At 51.1% G+C, this 12,371-nt stretch overlaps 2 protein-coding genes across 11 annotated transcripts in view; one reads left to right on the top strand and one right to left on the bottom strand.

The window, feature by feature from the left end:
* The window catches only part of OTOG (otogelin), a 103,587-nt gene extending 103,149 nt beyond the window's left edge, over positions 1-438 (bottom strand). Inside the window, exon 1 of the mRNA XM_032240888.1 lies at positions 218-438. Coding sequence (XP_032096779.1) covers positions 218-311 — 94 coding nt within the window. The 5' untranslated portion in view covers positions 312-438. The remainder of the gene's footprint in view (positions 1-217) is intronic.
* Positions 439-2,859: 2,421 nt separating this feature from the next.
* The window catches only part of USH1C (USH1 protein network component harmonin), a 46,335-nt gene continuing 36,823 nt past the window's right edge, over positions 2,860-12,371 (top strand). For 8 of the 10 annotated variants that reach the window (XM_032240881.1, XM_032240886.1, XM_032240884.1 and 5 more), the window contains exons 1-2: positions 2,860-3,006; positions 11,218-11,285. In XM_032240881.1, coding sequence (XP_032096772.1) covers positions 2,971-3,006; positions 11,218-11,285 — 104 coding nt within the window. In that variant the 5' untranslated portion in view covers positions 2,860-2,970. The remainder of the gene's footprint in view (positions 3,007-11,217; positions 11,286-12,371) is intronic. The other 2 variants (XM_032240878.1, XM_032240882.1) reach the window with 2 other exon arrangements.

Genomic DNA, 12,371 nt, shown 5'->3' with positions numbered 1-12,371 from the left:
TTGCACCCAGCCTTGCTTGGGACACTTTCCATTTACGGTCACAGGCCTGCCTCTCTTGCCTTCGGGGTCCCTCCTCTCTTGACCACTCCTCCTGGGGGTCCCTCTGCTCTCCCGCAAACCTCTCGTTTCTCCCTCTCTCCAACCTGCCCCAGCCGGTTCCTCTAAACGTTACTTTTTCCTCAAGCCAGAGACCTCCCTGAGTCCACACGCCTCTCACCGAGACGCTGCACCCGCAGGGACTCAGCCGCCGGCTCACCCTGGGGCAGCCAGACACAAAGCAGCCAGCAGAGCGCAGACGCCGGGACCCTCATGGACGCGAGGGGACCGGGGGACTTGAGCACAAGGCCAGGCTCCCGCGGTGCTTCTCCGAGCCACAGCAGGGTCGCACCTCCACTCCGCAGCCGAGGTCCCTCTTTGCTTTCTTGGCCCAGGGCTCCCTCAGCCCCTCCTCCCTGGCGCTCGGCTCCTCCCCGAGCTGGAGTGACAGGAGTGCCGGCTTATTATCATAATTTAGGCGCCTGTCCACGCCCAGCCTCTGCTCCTCTTGGCCTGTGGCTACTCCTCCCCAGGGGAGGCCGGATTCAGATTACTGAGCCCTAAATTTTCTAGGGGAGCAAAGAGGCAGCCTGTGCAACCTCCAGCTCCCCTTCCCTGGGTCCTGGAAGCCCAACACCAGAGATCCAAGATGCGGGTATGAGTCTGGCCCTTCCTTCTGTTTTTACAGAGGGCCATGCTGAGGCCCTGAGACATGCCACTCAGGAGTCAGAGGTCAGTAGCAGAGCCTGTGGAGTCCTAGCCTGTGTTCCCACCACGCCCCACCACAGCTTCCACCTGGGTCTCCACATCCCTATCCTATGCCCCGTTTTGAGCACCTCTAGGGAATGGATCATGCCTTAGTCCTCTGAATACCCAGGACCAGCTCCTGCCCTAGCTCAGGAAATGATGGCTGAATAATAAACGTGTCTCATACTCCTATGTTATTGCCACCATCAGGGCCAAACTTTGACAAAACAACTTTAACTGCGTGAACAAGGCACACTGTCTGCCCAGGAGGAATTTTAAAATGGTGAAAACATGGGACTGAGCCCCTTGGGAACATGCCCATCATTCACCTGGTCAGCACTTAGGGAACACCAACTAGATGCCAGGTCTTTCGTAGGATGATGATGGTGGTGGTGGAGGTGGTATTGTCCCCAGTAGACTCCTAGGCAAGGGTATAGATTTGAGATGCATTAATTCATTCATTCATTCACTCAACAAATTTGTCTGGCATCAATTCCATGGCATGCAGTGCTCTAGGCATCTAGTGATAAATAAAGCATACATAGCTATCTTCACACAGGAGGAAGCCAGCGGCACAGATAAGAAGATGAAGAGGAAAGAGCTAAGGATGGAGCCTTAAGGAACACTGGTTAAGGAATGGGAGAAGACAGATTGTCTCCAAAGAAGCTTGAAAAAAAGATTCATGGGAGAGGAGAATCAGGACTCAATGCTATTCTCAAAACAAAACGGGGACCATTTTAAGATGGAGGGAGTGCCGCATGGGTGATGCCATGTAAAATAAGGATTGGGGTGGCAGGTGAACAGCATTCCCCAGGATAAGGACATTCACTCACCACTCTGCCAGGATTCTAAACACAAAAGAAACAGCCATATGGCATTCTTTTTAAATGTAGAGAATCAATGAAGTCAGTCAGAAGAGAGTGTATTTTGTGTAGTCTTTTCTGGACCATTCAAAAATCCCACAAGTCATTCCTTTTTATCGCTGACTTAATAGTTAATACTAAGGTGAGAACACAGATCATATTTTAAGGTTCTTCTCCAAGAATGATTTACAGCTTAAACTAGGCAATAATTTAGCCCAAACGAAAATAGTGTGCTTGTAAAACTTCAGCTACTGGGGAGAGGGATGCAGAGAGGGGGTGTTTACATACTCCTAAGTTACAATTGTAAGTGGTTACCTGAGGTGAGCTGCTGTCCATCTCCTTGGCCCTGTCAAAGGCAGGGGCAAGTTCAAGCACAAGTGCCATATTTAACAGCCCCTGATTCACACGTTTTAATCACCCCTCTCTGGCCCCTTTCCTTTCATTCCTTTCTAGGCCTGGTTCATCATTGTCTTTGCACCCAGCACTAGACCTAGGAGTTAAGCAAATGTTGGCTGAGTTGAATTAAATGAACCAGAGGATCTGGGCCCTGGGTGAAGGTCAGCATAGATCAGAATGTCACTGCGAGGCTCTGCCAGGCTTTGGTGGATATGTGAGTGTGTTGGGTTTGGGTTTCTTTTTTCTTGTTTTGTTGGGGATGGAGGTGCTAGGGAAGGTAAGAGAGGAAGTCAGTTGAGGGGGCCACTCCCACACACATTGGTTCAGAACCCTGTGGACCACAATAAAACCCAGCCCTGCCCCCAAGGAATTCACAGAACAAGGACTGATTTCTCCCTAGTGGAAAAGTGCAGAAGGCCAGGACGGAAGGTACGCTGAAGGTGAGCGCATGGCAAGGGCTGACAGTCTAGGAGGGCGATGAGCCTCAACATGAGTATCCAGAGAAAACTGACCAGATTGTCCCGCCCCCTGCCCACCCGTGTGCACAGTTTCCAGATCTCTCTATTCTGGTCCCCACAAAAAAGTTCCAAACCTCCTCCCTACGTCTCCACGATCCTCTTCCTCAAACGCATGTGTTCGGGTACCACTTCAAGAGGAATACCACCTTGAAACCCAGCTACCGCCACCACAGGCCCATAGGCACACTTGCTCCCACGCTTCAGTGGGAGGCGACGACTCAGCACCGGCCACTCCAGCCTCGCAGCGGCCCCGCCCCACAGCGGCCCGGCCCCGCCCCTCCGCGCTCAGGCCCCGCCCCCAGATCAGAGGGCTGCCGAGCGAGTCGCGGTTGCAGCTCCTTTCCAGCTCCTGGCAGCCGGGCCCCTGAAAGAACTGGTCGTGAATTGACGCGTCTGGATCTGGCCCAGCCATGGACCGAAAAGTGGCCCGAGAATTCCGGCATAAGGTCAGAGCTGCGGGGCGACCCAGGCTTCTGGGACTCCGGAGTCCTGGGCGCGGTGGGTGGAGGGTGGACACCCCGGCACTGCCCCTCCCTTTTCCAGCCCCCTGATGGCTCTGGGTGGGCTGGGATACCCGAGGGTCGTTTGGCTGGCAGCAGGGATCCCCAGCAAAGTGAGGGAGGGAGCGCGGGGACTCCGGGTTCAGGAACTGCTAAACGGATCCATCTTCTGCCAGTCTTTCTCCCTCTGCCTTCCAGGGGCGGGGACGGCTCAGGGTTTGAAATTCCTTCCAGCTTTGGCGGCTTCTCTGAGGTGCCCACTTTGTGGGCAAGTCCCTCTCCTACCTAGTGCCCCCAGCTCAGGGCTGTTGAGGCATGTGGAGAGAGTCTGGGGCAGTATCTGAGAGGTGAGGGTTGGGAGAAGGGAAACTAGACGTCTCTCTGCGTTTTGACCTCAGAACAAGAGTTAGAAGCTTTTCAGGGCCCCCTGCCTGCCTAAGGGCGTTTCTTAGGCCTGAGAAATAGCTGAGGAGCTGGTGCAGACTCGTCGTGGTGGGAGGAAGGGAGGAGGTACTGGGAGCGTGGAAGCTGCCTCTGGCCGGCCAGATCCGTCAGGCAGAGCGGCCTCTACCCTGGTGTGTCCCAGTGAGGGGCCTCACTGGTGGGATCCTCAAGGACCATCACTGGAAGAGGCTGGATTTCACACAGAGCATTTCCAAAACAATTCCCAAAGCTGTGCAGAATCTGCTGAGGCCCTGAGACCAGAGAGGAACATCAAAGAGACCCAGCCGACCTCCCCACCAGGCCCTAGGATGCCTCTGAGCCTTGGGATGAAGCCAGGGGTATCTGAAGCTCCCTACAGGCCCTGCCTGAGGAGCACCTAACTATTAAAAACTGTGTGACCCCAGGCTCTCCCATGCCCCCGGGGCAGTGTCTTTAGACCACGCCAAACCTCTTCTAGGTCTAAGGGCTGAGCTCAAGCAGGGGAGGTCAGAGTGCTTAACCCCTTCCTTCCCATAGAGAGGCCCATAGGAGCCCAAGGAGCCAGCCAGTTTAGGGGCCACAGGGGGTTGGGGCCAAGGGCCAGAGGTCAGTTACTCATTTAATAAGAATGTTTTGAGCATCCTCACAGCTGGACCCAGTCTGTGCCCTCAAATTGCTGGTGTTGTAAGGTGGGAGGCAGACCCTATACTGGTAATTACCCATGGCTGGGCGCTGCATGTTGGGGCTAAGCTTTTTGTAGGGGCACAAAGGGGACAGCTCAGACTGGCAGAAGGCTCCTGAAAACAAGGTTTGGGGCATCCCTGGTCCTGCTCCCAGGGGTGGGTGATAGCTGGAAGTTCAGTAAGAATTTAGGGGCTGGCAAATACCAAGCGGAGCATGAGACAGCATTCACTGGTACATTCTGTTGCAAAGAGACATGTCGGAAGAAATTTCAACCGCTAAGGACATTCTGTGAGTGTAGATTTCAGGCAACCCAGTTTGAAGGAGCTCAAACTTCTGTCCCCCAACCCAAGTCTCAGGGTTGAATTTCACTTTCCTGCCCCTGGCCTGAAATAATATCAGGTCTTCTGCCTTCACTCTGTGGGGTACCTACTCTGCCTCTTTTGCGAGAATCACCTCCAGGGTCTCTGCTGTCTGACTCAAACCCTGGGTTTGCCCCTGTTCCTCTTCTCCAGGTCCCACAGGCTCCAAAGAACCTCAGACTTCCACGTTTCCTCTGCCCTGCTCTTCCTCATCACAAGAGTCATTACCTATTAATGTCCCTGTGTGCAGGCAGGGCAGGCGCCACGTGCTAAGCAAGGCCCAGGCTGGACTTTGTACCCTGCTGCCTTGGAGACAGCCGTAGCCTTCCCCTCCCAGGTTGGGGATCATCCAGGAACTGGGGAGAGGATGAAGCAGCAGAGAATAGAGAGGAGACACACAGACATGCTGGGAGAAATTTACAGCTTGCTGTTGTTTGCTTTGTAGGGGTCCCTTCCTTAGTGTTTTGGAGCAAATGGCTTGTGATGTAAATCCTTAGTTGTTGGAGGTAATAGTTAAGATAATGTGTTATAATGGAAAGTGCTGTGTGACCTTGAGCAAGTTACTTAATCTCTCTGTGCCCCAGTGCTCTTATTTGTGAAAAGAGATAACAGTATTTAATTAATAAGGTTATCCTGAATGCTGAATGAGATCTACATGTATTGGGGGGAACTTAATTAAATAGACCCTGGCACTTAGGGAGCCCTCAACAAATGTTCACTGTTGTTTATTATCTGGAGTTAGCACAACTGGGATCAAACCTTAGCCATGTTAATTTACAGGGCTAAGACCTTGGCCAAGCCACCTACTCTCCCTGAGTTTTAGTTTCTTCGGCTGTGAGATGGAGTTTGTAGTCCTTACCTCACAAGACATTCAAGACTAAATAGCAATTAAAGTACTGGCTGCTCTGGCCCCGCTGTCACCACGCTGTTTCCAGCTGATACCTGGCGAGTGTCCAGTGTGAGCCAACAGGCTCCAGGCATCGGCTCCTTCTGATTTGTGAAGTTACCCCAAGGTTGCCAGAAGCACTTGCATGCCCTTACAGTAACTAGTAGCAACATTGGGCCAGGATTTGGGGGAGCAGGACTCGGTCAGAGACTGTTTTCTCCCTCAGAGAACCAGCTTTCAAAGGGAGACTGCTCATCTGTTCACAGCAGCAGCACATGGCAGGAACCTGGTTACTCATTTGCTTAAAGGTATTTATTGCCTCTTCAGCAATCACACATTTATGAACATAGCTGGTGTACTCTGCCCAAGGCCAGGCATCTGAGGACCGGGTGAGATGAATAAGAAGATCAGAAAGAACCACTGCTCTCTAGGAATTTGCTAATCATTCATTCATTCACATAGATAATAAATATTGACTGAGCTCTTAATATAAGCCAGGCAGTACTCTAAGCACCAAAAACCAAAACAAAGCCCTTGCTCTCTTAGACAGCATGTTCTAGTAGGGAAGACAGATGGTTAAAAGGAAATCGACAAAAGTATTGTATAATGCCAGGTAGTGATAAATGCTATGAAAAAAATAAACTGAGATGGAGAGAGAGAGATAGTCACAAGGTGGACCGTCAGAAGGGCCTCTCTGAAGAGGTGACGTCTGAGCACAGACCTAGAAGAAGTAAGGAAAGGAGCCACAGGGATATATGTAGAAGAGCATCCCCGAAGTGGAAACAGCAAGTGCGAAGGCCCTGAGGCAAGCAGGTGCCTACCTGTATGGAACAGCAAAGAGGATAGCGTGTCCCAGAGGAGAGTGGAGAATGGTGAGAAATGGCTCAGAGGGCTGGTGGGGGCCTGGTAGGACATGATCAGGTTGGGATTTTCTTGTGAGTGTGAATGATTTACATTGAAAAGGAATTGCTCCGGCTGCTCTATAGAGAACCTGCTGAGAGGGCAAGAGTAGAAGAGGAACCTGAGTCGGGAGGCTCCTGTAGGAGCCCACACCAGAGGCAGGGGCTGATTCAGTGAGAATGGGTCAGATTCAGGGTACATGTTAAAGGAAGAACTGACAGGCTTTGCTGATGGATTGGTTGTGAGTGTAGAAAGAGAGACATCAAGGGTGAATCCACATTTTGGGGAGAAGGAACGTGTTGGTGGGGACAGAGCAGGAGGTGGTGGAAGCCTAGCGTTCCACTTTGAATGCCGTAAGTTTGAGATGCCTGCTAGACCTTCAGGTAGAGAGGTGACTGAGAAGCTGTAGGTCTGGCCTGGAGATAAGCCTCAGTAGGTCTTGTGGGTGTAAGTGGTATTTAAACCCCTGAGACGGATGAGTTCCCTTAAAGAGATAGTGCAGATGGAGAGGAGACTCAGGACAGAGCCTGGGGCACCACAACTTTTGGAGGAGAAGGAGCAGCAAGTGAGGAAAGAAAACAAGGAGGGCGTAATTGCTGTGCCAGACACTGGGTGAAATGCTGCAAACTAGCTGATGTGACAAGAGCCTCTGAAAAGATAAAGGGCACTGTCTATGGCCTTGATGCTAGCGATGCTTTCACACGTGCACATTTATCCCCAAACTCATCAGGTTGTAGACGCTAAATATATACAGCGTTTTACATGTCAGGCATACCTCAATAAAGTGGTTCCAGAAAAAGAAAAGAAGTCAGGTGCGGTGGCTCATGCCTGTAATCCCAGCATTTTGGGAGGCTGAGGTGGGAGGATCACTTGAGCCCAGGAGTTTGAGATCAGCCTGGGCAACATAGAAAGACCCCCATCTCTACAAAAAATACAGAAATTAGCCAGGTTTCATGCTATGCACCTGTAGTCCCAGCTACTAGAGGGGCTGGGGCAGGAGGATCAATTGAGCCTGGGAGGTTGGGGCTGCAGTGAGCTGTGGTCACACCACTGCACTCCAGCTTGGGTGACAGAGTGAGACCTGGTTTAAGAAGGAAGGAAGGAGGGAAGAAGGAAAGAGGGAAGGAGGGAAGGAGGGAGGGAGGGAGGAAGGGAGGGAGGGAGGGAGGGAAGGAAAGAGAAAGAAAAGGAGAGAAAGAAAGAAAGAGAAAGGAAGGAAGAAAGGGGGGGAGGAAGGAAGGAAGGAAGGAAGGAAGGAAGACAGGAAGGAAAAGATGGATGATAAGAAAACAAGAGTCAAATAAAGCCCCCATCTGGGATGCACACTCTGAAGGCCTGGGAAGAAGTGTGGCTGGATCTATTCATCGCAGTAACATCTACAGAGGGCCACTCGCTGTCCACTGCTGAGCATATAGACTCTATATTCACTTATTCTCACTTATTTTTATGTAACCAACACAGGACTTACTACTTGCCAGGCACTGTTCTAAACTCTTCATAATTATTAACTCATTAAATTAATACTAAGGAGGACAGTTTTTCACCACTGAAATCTAATGCTACAGCAGGATACATTTCTGCAAAGAGGGATAAGAGAGAACTTCAGTCCTGAGGCCTCAGTCAATGAGAGATTCCCTCTCCCAGGCTAGGTGTGGTGGCTCAAGCCTGTAATCCCAGCACTTTGGGAGGCCGAGGCAAGCAGATCACCCAAGGTCGGAAGTTCAAGACTGGCCTGGCCAACATGGAGAAAACCCATCTCTACTAAAAATACAAAAAATTAGCCAGGGACAGTGGCACATGCCTGTAATCCCAGCTACTCAGGAGGCTGAGGCAGGAGAATTGCTTGAACCCAGGAGGCGGAGGTTGCAGTGAGCCGAGATCACACCATTGCATTCCAGCCTGGGCAAGAAGAGTGAAACTCCAACTCAAAAAATAAAAGATATTCCCTCTCCCATCTTCTTTCTTGTGTCACCACCCAGGGCTAGAACTAGGCTAGAAGTCTTTGGTCAGGGTATCCTCACTCCAGCCAAAACAGACGGGATTTTTATGCTCCTTTTAGAAAGCAGAACATTGGGTTCAAAGAATCATTCAAAAGATGTTGCATTTTTCTCACTTATTATAGACCAAGTCAAGGTGTTTTCTTAACAATGCAGAAGAAAGAGATGGGGCTTAGAGACAAGAAAGAAGTTATTGAAAGCAAAGAGTTTGAAATTCTGGCCTAAAGGGACCTTGGGAGTTATTTCCTCTGCCAGGCCTGAGACACAATCAATGGACGTGGCATAGCAAAAAGAGCACGGGCTTTGGAGTCAAACCTAGGTTCACATCCTAGCTCTGGTTGTTAGCTGTGGGACCCTGAGTGAATTGACTTAACCTCTCTGATTCTCAGTTTCCTCAGCTGCAACATGGTGTGAAAATATTGGCGCCAGTGTGATAAACAAATGGAATAAAGCCCCTTAAAACCTCCTGGTGCCACCCCATGTGGGATCATGGGGGCAACATCATTTCCCTTCCCCTTCTGTTCCCATGGTTACCTCTCCCCATCCTGAACCATGTGGGCATACCAGGAGGCAGGCAGACAAATCCATTCAATACTTCTTTATGGAGTGCTTCCTATGTGTTAGGCACGAGGAGTTTAGAACAAGACAGACGTCTTTCCCCTCATGGGATCTTTCTGTCCAGAGAAGGAGACAGAGAAAACAATTCACAGAGAAAACAAACCTTAGATTACAAATTGCAGTTGATGCTGTGAAGGAATTGAAATGTCTCTGGGGCGTAGGAGTGGGTTCTGTCTGGGTGGGTGAGCTGGGCAGACTGTCTGGGAAGGAGCAACCAGGCAGGGAAGTGGGGGAAGCAGTCCAGGCCGAGGTAACAGCATACACCAAGGCCCTGAGGCTGGAGAGGGTTCGGCCTGTGGAAAGAATGGAAAGGAGGCCTTTGTAGCCAGGAAGACTGGTAGGAGAGGAGACTGGGCTTTGGTAAGTCAAAGAAAGGAGTTTGGATTTAGGTTTGATTTGGGGTATAAAAAACTATTGAGCAAGCAAGCAACATGATCTAATTTATAAAGATATTTCTGGCCCCTGCTGCTAAGAGAGTTCAGACTCCCCCATCACAGCACAATGTGGGCAGCCCAGGCCTGTCTCATGGAGGCACCCACCCCCCACCCTGCCACCACACAGGCCTAGGCAATGGCGGTGACAGAATCCAGGCTATATAGAGAGATGGGCTTTTGGAGGTAGTGTGTACAAAAGGCCAGTCTCCCACCCTAAGATTTAGTACCGCCCACTCAAGCACGTGCTTCCATCTCCTGTCTTCTAGCTGGAAGCTCCGTCTTGTTTTTGTTTTTGTTTTTTTTTGTTTTTTTGAGATGGAGTCTCACTCTGTCACCCAGGTTGGACTGGTGCAATCTTGGCCTTGGCTCACTGCAACCTCCACCTCCAAAGTTCAAGTGATTCTCCTGCCTCGGCCTCCCAAGTAGCTAGGATTACAGGGGCACACCACCGTGCCTGGCTAATTTTTGTATTTTAGTACGGATAGGGTTTTGCCATATTAGCCAGGCTGGTCTCGAACTCTTGACCTCGGGCGATCTGACCACCTCAGCCTCCCAAAGTGCTGGGATTATAGGCGTGAGCCACTGTACCCAGCCTTCCTTGCACTGAGGTAGGGAGAAAGCAAGAGTGCCCTGTTGGAGCAAGTGGGGTGAACTTCTGTAGCAACTGAAGCCCAAGCTGTGAGTTAAGTCTCCTAAGTTATTCTCACCTTTAATGAAATGCTCAGCCTGATTTTGTAGGGAAGGAGATACTACCAGATCTAGGCCAGAAATCTGCATTCTTTACTCCCTGCTCAGGCCAGAAATCCCAAGGGTTGGGCCCAGCATGTCCTCTCTGTGGTGGGATAGACAGACTGCCCCAGTCTTTTGGAACTCTTGGGATACCCACAGAAAGAGGTAACACTGCTCTGGCCCTCTTCTGAGGACCAGTCAGTGGAGCGCATGCAGCTTCCAGCAGCAGCCTCTCTATGAAGGGCTGAGGCCCTAGGCCCAGAGGCTGGAGGAGAGAAGGACCCAGTGACCCCTCAAGCTTCCACCTTGCTCTGTTACCCATTCTTGAGCTGAAGAGAGAGCCAAAGATACAGTGTAGAGATTCACACTGAGCTAACTCAGGGAGCGGAATTCAGGGCCCCCCAGTGGGATTGAGGTGCCAGTGAAACAACTCCTGAACCCGACCTTAGAGTCCCAGCCATTGACGTCAACCGAGTTGAAATGATGTAACCTGACTCCTCCTGCGGGGCATGTGCAGGGGCCTGAGGAGGGGAAGGAGTGGCCAGGAAACTGACTAGTGGTCAGAACTCAGGGCAACCCAGCTAAGGCCAGGACAGCACAGAGTCAAGGTCCCCTGGCACTGATGTTACAGAAGAATTCGGTGGTAGGGTGCTTCTGGTCGGTGGCATGTGCCATCTGAGTGAATGGCCCAAATCCTTCCTGAAAGCATTCATCCGGCACTACAGCCACCATCAGGTGAGACAGTGGGCTTCTTCTGGCCACGGATGACACAGCCATGGGGGTGAGCAGCGGCACTGCCATGGCGGCGTGTCACTGTCCCGTGGGGATTCACATATGTGCATGTGTGTGCATCCCCATGTGTGCACTTATCACCCCACCTGGGGACAAGGCTCAGCCTGGCCACATCTAGAGGGGCAGCCATACTCCTGTGGCCGCGGTGGTGTGGTCTGGATAGGTCTGATGCTTTGGAGTCAGAGGGGCAGCCTGGCCTGTGGCTTCTCTCCTCTCCTCACCATCCCAGCCCTGAAAAGCTGCTGGGGAGGCCCCTGGGGATGACCTCTCCTCCCTGTGGTCTGCTATGGGGGGTGCTGGGCCTGGAGCTGTGATTCTGCTGTTGGATTTTCCAGGTGGATTTTCTGATTGAAAATGATGCAGAGAAGGACTATCTCTATGATGTGTTGCGGATGTACCACCAGTAAGTATGCTGGCTCCAGCTCCCGTGGACCACCCAGGTTCCTCTGTCTTCAGGGAGCCCAGAGTTGGGTTGCTCTGAGACAGAGAAGCTCAGGGGGTGGATGCTCGCTGCTCCTGGAAGTCAAATGGGCATACCATTTGTTCATTTCTGCAACTATTTACACAAGTACTTTGTACTTGGCTTTGTACTAGGGGCTGGAGTATACCTGTGAGCAAGACAGATTAGTCTCTGTTCTCAGGTTGCTCACAGTCTGATGGTGGAGGCCGTCTAGTAGCCAGATAGATTCAATAGAGCATGATTGTTGGGAAGTACAAGAAATGCCAGCTGGCCACCGCCCTTGTATCAGATGTCTCTGATCACCCACTTGCTTTTTGATTCATTCTGTGTACTTTATGAGCTCCTGGCACTGCTGGGCACCATGCAGAATCTGGGAATGAATTAGATCCACTTTCTTTCTTTGAGTAACTTGCAGCCTGGTGAGGGGAGATGGACAGACACTACAAACACAAAGAACTCTAATATAAGTTACATCAAATAACTGCTAAGTAGAAGTAAAAGCAGAAATGTGAAGAACTGCGAGGGAAGAGGGAGGACCAGGAAGGCCTGAGCAAGGCTTTGAAGGGTGAGAAAGACCTGGGGCCAGGCATGGTGGCTCACACCTGAAATTCCAGCACTTTGGGAAGCCGAGGTAGGAGGATTGCTTGAGCCCAGGAGTTAGAGACCAGCTTGGGCAACATGGCAAAATCCCATCTCTACAGAAAAAATTAAGAAATTTGCCAGGTGTGGTGTCACATGCTTGTAGTTCCAGCTACTTGGGAGGCTGAGGTGGGACAATCACCTGAACCCAGGAGATCAAGGCTGCCCTGAGCCATGACTGCATTGCTGCACTCCAGCCTGGGCAACAGAGCAAGACCCTGTCTCAAAAAAATAATACTAATAAAATAAAATAAAAAGATTTTGGTAGGTAGAATATCAGGGAAGGGCATTCCAGGATGAGGGGTCAGCATCAGCTAAAGTGTGGAGGCACCAGAGCAAGGGTATGAATGGGGATAAATAATCCAGGGGGGTGGGGTAAGACTTGGGAGG

This window comes from Sapajus apella, unplaced genomic scaffold, assembly GCF_009761245.1.
Source record: "Sapajus apella isolate SASKATOON/1434 unplaced genomic scaffold, GSC_monkey_1.0 scaffold47, whole genome shotgun sequence".
Lineage (NCBI taxonomy): Eukaryota > Metazoa > Chordata > Mammalia > Primates > Cebidae > Sapajus > Sapajus apella.
This window is presented reverse-complemented; position numbering and strand designations above follow the sequence as displayed.